Source organism: Pteropus vampyrus, unplaced genomic scaffold (genome assembly GCF_000151845.1).
Source record: "Pteropus vampyrus isolate Shadow unplaced genomic scaffold, Pvam_2.0 Scaffold17, whole genome shotgun sequence".
NCBI classification, from domain to species: domain Eukaryota; kingdom Metazoa; phylum Chordata; class Mammalia; order Chiroptera; family Pteropodidae; genus Pteropus; species Pteropus vampyrus.
In genome coordinates, this window is record NW_011888798.1 from 8039945 (window position 1) to 8048919 (window position 8975).

Here is an 8975-nt window from a genome sequence, read left to right on the forward strand (position 1 = left end):
ATATGCATAGTTTCATTCAGTATAATTTCAAAACACAGAAATTAAAATGGTAAGGGATTTTAGTCCAACTTTTCAACTACAACATGTCGTTCATTCAGATCCCTTAAATTTGCATGGGCTTTCTAGACCAAAACAAGACCAAGGAATTTAATCAGGTTTAGTGTTCAGCTTAAGAAGGAAGGAATTTTCAGTGTTAGGATGATAAACCTGAACTCAGAGAGGTTAAGTGACATGTCCCAGACTGCACAAGTCAGGGCAGGGTAGTTGTCCGTCCTAAAGCCCTTGATGCCACAGACTCCATTGCCAATTCTATCTAAGGATACTCACTCTTGCCTTCCCTTTTGCTTACTAACTTAACATGTTAAGAGATGCTCAGATTTACAGAAAACTTTCTATACACATTTTGATTCTGTTTTAATTTGGTAAATGTGTGACTATGTCACCTTAATGAAGTCAAAAAGAAGAATCACAAGGTAATGATAAAGGTCTACATTATCTTGTCTCCCTATCATACAGATGAGGGAGAAAGCTAAACCCAAATTGGAATCATATTATTCAAAATTCAAGGATGTTTTATTAAGGAGCAGAGAATCATGCTGATAACTTGGCCACATATTAAACTACACTTCAGGAGAAATGATACAATGATCCAATCCATACACAGTGGAACTAATTTCTGGGGAAAATGGTAAGAGGTCAATGATGGAAACTGGTTCAAACATGAGTGGTTAAATTGCAGTGCAGCAAGAGAGTAATGAGAGTGGACAATAGAAAGGAAGAGACCACTAATAATTTATAGGATTTTCTGATTATGATAGCCCTGGGTTTGTAAAAAATATCTAATAATATTTGATTTTGCTAATTTTTTTCAATTGGCTACTATCCCTGAGAGCTCTTTTGCTGGGCTCAGAAGTTTCAATATTTATATACATGGTACAAAAGGATGAACATGGACAGTGCCCTGTAGTAAATGAGGAAAAATTTTAGTCAGGGCGTGTTCTCAGTATTTATCTACATCTTCCCCAAATCGGTCATCATATAAAAACAATGGGAGTAAAGGGATAATAAAAGCAATAGTGATTTAGATTTCTTCAGTGACACCCTAAACTTCATCTAATGTGAGGATTCTTCTTTAAAATGAAAAAAAAAAAAAGAACTTGTATTTTTCTGAATAAATTAGCTCTTGAATTTCACAGCTTCTCAAGTAATCTGGAGAAACACTAGGCATTTTTTGCTAAAGGCATTTTTAAGTGTGTTGATAACTATATGCTTTTAAAGATCATGGACTTTTTTCACAAATCAGTAAAACCCGACAGTGAATTTAATCCAGGTGTCCTTTAAAGCAATGTTTTGATTTAATGTTAAGAGTGGAAGTTTATGACTAAACACACAAACCTCAGGTATTATTTTTATATATAATAATCACCAAACTGCCAAAAAGGAACATATAAGTAACATATATAGTTTGAAAGTTACTCATTTTCTTAAAAATAAGTTATCCATATGTTGAATGTTTTTCCTAGCTATATATTTTCTTAGAATGTGTATATGATTAAAATTGAGAACAAAAAATATTTTTGAATTAAAATAGTTGTTAAAGAAGTATAAATTTGATTCTTAGTTCTTAATAAAGGCTTTAAGATGAGAATGATAGAGTGAGGTACTGTGTGGTATGTGTGTATATGTTTGTGTGTGTGTATGTGTGTATGTATGTTTCAGGTAAAAACCTCATCCTGAATCTCTTTGGATCCTGATTCTGATAATTGATTGCCTGAGTGGCAGAATTTCAGGAGTGCACTTAGAATCAAAATACGTTTCTTTTTTCCTGTTAATTAGACTTTTAGTTTCTTTACTCCCTCAAAATGTCTTCTAGATAAGAGGGAAAAATATAGAGGTATTTGAAGATAAACATCAATTCATCTATATTTCTCACTAAACCACCACATATTATATGAAGAAGATAGGTCATAATTTATACTAAAGTCTAATAATTATTCGAAAAGTTAACTATTTACCGAAATACAGGGCACAATGAGACATCTTCACACTCTCGTTCTTCAAATAAGGTATCTGGGCATTCCTGGCCTCCGTTGGCTGCTTCTTGGATGATAATCCTGTATCGAGATTGTTTTATTGTGGCATTTCCTAAAGTAAAGTAAAAATAAAATTATAGTGCCTTTTTAGATGGATGCAGAGAAAAATCTATGGTTATGTAGCTATTAAAATAAAAAGAGAGCAATGAGGTAAGAGCATGTAGAAAGACTATCTGAGAAATGAAAATAACAAGCAAAGACCAGGGGTTACTACTCAATCTTACTTCTAGAGATAGACACTTTATACTTAATAATTATGATTTCAAATCTAAGTATTCTAATATGCTATGGTTTCCCACTGTCAATATATTTGAAATTCATCTGACTCCATATCTCCTGTGGCATAAGAGTTAAAATATAGAGACCCCAGAAATCCTCCTTCATCTCCAAACAATAACTCATGGGGCTAGAGTTTTACTACCAGCAAGTTGCCCTCTCTGGTAAGGCATTTCCCACTCTAGACTACTTTTTGCAATATAAACATTCATAAAAATCACTACATCAATAACACATTTATGGGTATTAGTTTATTAAATTTCTTATTCTTCATAACCTGAGATAATATGTATGTTATTGAAATTTAGGAAAGAGGCACTGAAATTTGCTAAGAAGCAGAAGTCTTAATAGGCATCTATTAAAAGACAGTTCATAGTCACTTTAATGTGTTGGGTATAATCTTTAGATGCCTTCTGAATCAATGGTGACAAAAATCAATTATAGCTATAGCAGTTAGCAACTATTTTGATTACTACATGTAAAAAATTGAGTTAGGTATGAAAATATAATGAATTTATAATTAAACAGATTAAAGGAGCAGATAGATACACAATTACTTATTAGTCATTGTAGAGCAAGAAGTATCAAACAGCGGTGTAGCATTAGGAGAATACAGATAAAGCGTAATTATTTGTGTCTCTGGAAAGCAAAAACAGCTCATAGAGGAGGCAGAATCTACTCTGGGACTTGAAGGCTAAATGGGAAAAAAAAATGCTGACGCCATTTCAGGCCAAGGAAACTTTTGAAAAAAGGCACTGAGACAGAGTGCATGCGATTTACAGAAAAAGACATGTAACTGCATCCAGAAGGCAGATGTATGTGTATGGTTTATCTGTGTATACATGTGCAGGATTATAAAAAATGGAGAAATTGGAGTATGGGAGAAAAAGAAGTTATTTGTAGGTTTGAGACAAATAACGGACCTAATTATGTTAAGACTAAAAGTCTTAGAAAGCCAGTAAACAAAAGGAATGAAACAAAAAGGGGGGAAAAAAAGAGCTTTTACTAAAATGATTTATTCACACGGTTTTTAAAACTCATTGTTACAAACAGATTTACAGTGAGAAGCAACTGACCTACAACACTTCCCTATCCTCCTCCCCAAACATTATGAACTGTTTCTGCATTTAGTTCTTCTGTGGTTACTTCTAAATCTATAAATAATGTGCTTATGTCTTTACTTTTTGATTTATTAATGTTAGACATTATCTATTGACTTTCTGCTATAATTGATGAGAATTTATTTTGCACCACCTTTCAATTTTTTATAATTATATCACTATTTCTATTCATCTACTGATTATTTAAAGGCTTTAAACAGTCAATTTTTTTTTTTTCGGTCCCACTGCTCACTCGTTCAAACCAGCCACTGATGTTATAAAGAGTATTCCTAGGTAGATGGCTTCTTCTACAGCCACTCACATTCCTGCTAATTTAGGTCATGTCTTATGTGATGTCATCAGTTTCTTTGCTCTTCAGTCTGTATCCATTAAGTCTTCCATAAATGAATTTAGATCTCTCATCCACTGATGGTCCTCTCCTTTTGTTTTTGACAAGCAATCAGGACTTTTAAAATTCATTTTTATCATTTTAATGAGATTAAGGGAAGGTGAGACCAACACATTTGTACGTTTCATGACCTTGAACTATAAGTTAAGGATATGTGTGGAATCTTTTCCATTTGTTCCCTTTTCATGCCCTTCTTTAACTGGCTCTATAGCAAGGTTGCTGACCACAGGAGTGTATCAGTGTCCCCCTTGTCCATTGGCTCCTGGTTGGGTTTGGCCAATGAGGGCTGGAATACATAATGGAAGGAAAAGAAGATGGCAAGAGGAGAGAGAGAAATCAGGTTATTTATTCCACCAGATTTCAACCTCTGGATCACCTCAAGTTGGTTCCCCACCATATCAAAAACCACAATTTCTATGAATTGGCACTCTCTTACAGCTACTTTCTCTGAGTTCTACTAATTGTTTCTCTCTCCATCAGCTTTCAGGATCCTAGCTGTCACTAGCCAAGTATCATTAGTTCACATTAATCCTGTCCACTGCTTTGTAAATAATCCATTAAATTTTCTTGTTTTCCCATTTGAATGAGTCAAATATTTCCTGTCAGAAAATGCTTATAAAATGCTCAAAGGAGAGCTACTACTAGTATTTCACAGAGAGGAATGCTATAATTCCTTTTGAAATATACTTAAGGCCCTGTAAGGAGCACAGAAAAAGAAAAGTAAAAAGAAAATAATAAGTAATTTAAATAGTTCTGCATAATAATATTAAAGCTATCTTCATTTGGATGGGGACAATTTTTTTAAATAATATTCCTTTGGGAAAAAGCCTCTTTCCCCACTGTCAGTTAATTCTAATTACACTGTACACACCCTGAAAATTACTCTTTACCTTTAGGATGCACACATGAGAGAGAGTGTGTGTGTGTGTGTGTGTGTGTGTGTGTGTGTGTGTGTCTTGTCCAAATGCTATCTTAGGAGACAGGAAAAAAAGACTGAAGACAATAGAAAAAAATGAAGGAGATGGCTTTACCTCACATTAAGAGAGAACATGACCAATGCCTCTTCCTTCGCACTGCCTGAGCGTATACACACATACACATATACAAAAACACATACACAGTGCACACATACACAGAGGTGTTTTGCTTTATGGTATGATTCCAGGTTAAATAATTAAAAGTTTAGGAAAAATAGTTGCATTGATTAATATGCTCTATAGATATTCAGGTAAAGGTTGAGAAGAGGAAGACAGTGGCTTTGCAGGTAGAAAACATTTATATTACATATATATGTAAAATGTGATAGAAGTTTCCAGGACTTATTACCTGAATCTACAACATATCCCCTTCTAGGCATTTTGCGTATGACATCTATTGTATTATTACAACACTTTATAAGGTTGACATTTTCACTATTATTATTACACCCATTTTACAGATAAGAAAACAGAGGGAGGAAGAGATAATTTGCAGTCACCTAGATAGGATTAAAATTGCAACTAAACGGACATCAAAACCCATGATTTTTTTTTCCTAAGAGAGACTTCATAGTAAGATAAAGAGAAAGAGGGGGCATTGCATGGAGTGGTCCATATGATAGGTCTCTGTTATTCCCAAGGGATACCTCTTCCTTTCTAATAAATTCCTCAATAGCACACTGTTAGCAGAAAACTTCAAGTGTCAATAAAAACAGTGTTTGTGGGGCTTTTTGAGTGATTTTTCCAACCTTATTAGGCCTATGAAAAAAATAACAATAAATTAAAGTGCCTGTTTACAAACATAAACTACTGCTCAAACATAATTATGGCTAATAAACAAGTAGTCTAAATTCAATTTTGATTTATGCATATTTTATCATCAGTAAAATGGCATAATTAAATTTAACTTATTAATTATAATCACAAGAAGTAACATTTAGAAAAGACGGCACCTTAAAGATCAAGAACTATATTTAATAGGAAATAGATGAATGGGCTGCAAACGTAGAGGAATATTTATAGATTCTCTGTAAAGGTCTACACCAGTCTTTCCTGGAAAGATGGTAACAAAGATGAAGGAAATCAGCCCATAAAGAGTATCTCTGAGTGATTCGTGGCTGGGTGAGCTGGGATGCATTGCACTGAATTGAAGAATCATGAGTGTTGAACCCTGGTGCCAGGTTATTTGATAATGATTTGAAGTAAAATATTGACCCCTTAAATTACCAAGTGATTTGAAATGTGAGAGTAAAGGAAAGGCAAGTAGAGCATAGTAGATAGAGCACGGTGAAAATGAGCATGGCTGACAGGAGAGGCAGGACTGGAGATGAACATCAGAGGAGGGATCCTAAAGGCAAGCAGATGTGAGAAGTACACACAGAATGAATATGTACCTGCAGTGCATGGTGTTTATTCTGACACCAATCAGCAGAATTCTGATGGTAGATTTTTAAAATATGACCTCTCTGTCTTTCTCTTGTTTCTCAAATATCTCTGTTACCAACAAGTCTAATAGATCTCAATGACTTCATTTTGTTTCATATCACCAACCTTCTTCCTGGATTGTTGTCTTGCAATTGTTGGTTCTCACCTAGATCTCTCTTTCCTCCTCTCTACTTATACTTTCAGGTCACCATTAAACAAACAAAACAAAAAATCTGGTCATGATCCCTCTCTAAGGGATCGCAAAGCAAAAGGATGGCATCAATGATATTTAAGATCCATGTCATATAAACAACCACAAATTAAATATCTTCTGGGGTCGTGACAACCATAGTTAGACTTCAGGCAGTTCCTTTAATCTTGCTCAGCCTCAGCTTCCTTGCCTGTAAAACAGGCCAAATAAAAGTTTCTATTTCACATGATTGCTGTAAGAATCAAACGAGACACTGCATGTAAATCTTGTACTGACTGCCTGGAACAGGGAGTCTCTTCTAGCACATTATGAGTCCATGAGATGTGAGAAGAAAGATTTTCAAAACAATGGTAGAAGAAAATGTCAATAGTTGAGGCTGTTTCTAATCAAAAGAAAAATGTGACAAACTAGTCTTCTATTCAGTGCTGGGTCTGTCTATGTTCTGAGATTCTAGGAGACCATGAGTGACTTAAAATCTTTCCATGTTCCTGGTAAATTAAACTACAAACACAAGGCAATTAATACCAACCATCTTCTCATATTATTGGAGAGGAATGGGTAGGGTGATCAAACACCCTGTTTGCTCAAGGAAGTCCTAGTTAATGCCTGTTATCCTGGCTTAAATATTAATAGCTCATCCACTTATTTTCATAAGTGCCTAAGTTTGCATGAAAAATTATATGATCCCTCAGAAAGAGACCATTGCCTCATGTGAATGTAATAAACATGCACATTTTGTTTCTCACTGCAGGATTGGGCTGCATCTCAAATGCACAGAAGATGTAGACTACTGTGCTGTTCTTAAAACTATCTATTCAATCTGATTACTGGACCTTTTTATTGCTTGCCACAGAATTCTGCTTGGGATAGCAGTTCATATATCCAAAGAAGACTGTTGTGTGCCCCAAGCACACTAGCTCATGAATCATTAAATTAAAAATTAAAGAGAAAGAGAGTATAGGATTTACCTCAAAATAATCAGCTGGAGCTACTTTATATATGTTGTTAGGAGGAAAACATCACAAATAGATGCTGTGTAACTAAAGAGAATTGGTGTTTAATCAAAGCGGATTACAAATATGAGAAGCAAACTTTCACTTGGGAAAAATTCCAGCTGGTCATTAAGAAGTCTGTTTTTAAGTCAATTCTACAGACGGAGATCACAGTACGATGTTAGGCAGCCTGAGTTTCTTCAACATTAAATCCCATAAAAAGTACATTTTCTCTACTGACTAATTATACACAAGATAATACCCCTTTTTAGTTTATTTACAACCATTATCGAGATTCAAGCAGAGTTGATTTACTTTATAGAAGAGAAACCAAACCAGGTTCACCACCAGGCCAACAATCTCCCACTTAAATTTGGAGAAATAAGTACTGTGACTCTGAGTCCTCAGAAGAAAGCACTTACCACATACGGTGTTATCATTGTTGATATATATTTATCAGGTGTCTACTACATGTAGAAGACACATCTCAGTGCCATGTGTTACACTGAAATGTACACGCATGCATTATTAAATCTCCCAGTGAAGCAGAAGTGAAACTTAATGGATAGCTAAAACTATAAAGTCTTTTATAGTTTTATAAGTATTCAGAAATGATAATATAAACTTTATTAAACAAAGGCAGTCAATCTCGTATGCTCTTGTTGTTCACGGAAAAATGGAAGGCTTAAGTAGTAAAGAATGTAATGCCCACGAAGACCTTGAGTAGGAATTTTTTATATACTTCCTTTCTATTTATCTTGATGTTCCATATATAAGGCAGATACATAGCAATCTCTTCCCCCAGAATTGCTGCCCAGCCTAGACTTCCAAGTACTTCAAAATGAATACTGAGCCTATCTATATACATAGGAAATTAAATGAAATTCCAAAGTTTTTCTGCAAAACTTTCTAGGAATATTAAAAATAGGCTCCAGGATATTCATATATTTCTTTAATTTTTAAATGTTCTGGAAAAAAATGTATTATATAGTCTTAAATTTTCACAATCATTTATTTAGTTTGCAACAGAGGACAAATTCAATGGTTCTGGCAACAAACATGACCTCCAGAGCTCTGATTTCTAATCTGAACTCATTATGGAATTGCTATATGACCTGGGGCAATGCACTTAAGCTTTCAGAACTTACGTTTTCTTGCTTGTTCTCTGTGGGTAATACTGTGGCACCAATTCACAGGACAGCTGTAAGGAGTGCCTGATTAAATAGGATTTAAAGCATTTTACAAATGTAATATTTGTAACTAACCACTGAACTTAAATTTTTTTATATGCAAGCACTTAACATAGATTTCAGAAGGAATAACTCATGCTTATATCTGCACAAACTATCTAGGATGACAGTCAACACAAATAAACATTTTCTCCTCATGGTAGGCACCACACAATTCCTGAAGCCTATGCAGTAGTTCTAATTTCTAGAGACTAGCTCCTATTTCTTCAACTTCCTGTCCTCAACCACTGCTGCTCTTAAAA

The 8975-nt window shown here is 34.5% G+C and overlaps 1 protein-coding gene across 2 annotated transcripts in view; it reads right to left on the reverse strand.

Moving 5' to 3' along the window:
• THSD7B (thrombospondin type 1 domain containing 7B) overlaps nt 1-8975 on the reverse strand; it is a 793340-nt gene that overhangs the window by 328291 nt on the left and 456074 nt on the right. For both annotated transcript variants that reach the window (XM_023527487.1, XM_023527488.1), the window contains one exon: nt 2016-2145. In XM_023527487.1, the coding sequence (XP_023383255.1) occupies nt 2016-2145 (130 nt within the window). The remainder of the gene's footprint in view (nt 1-2015; nt 2146-8975) is intronic.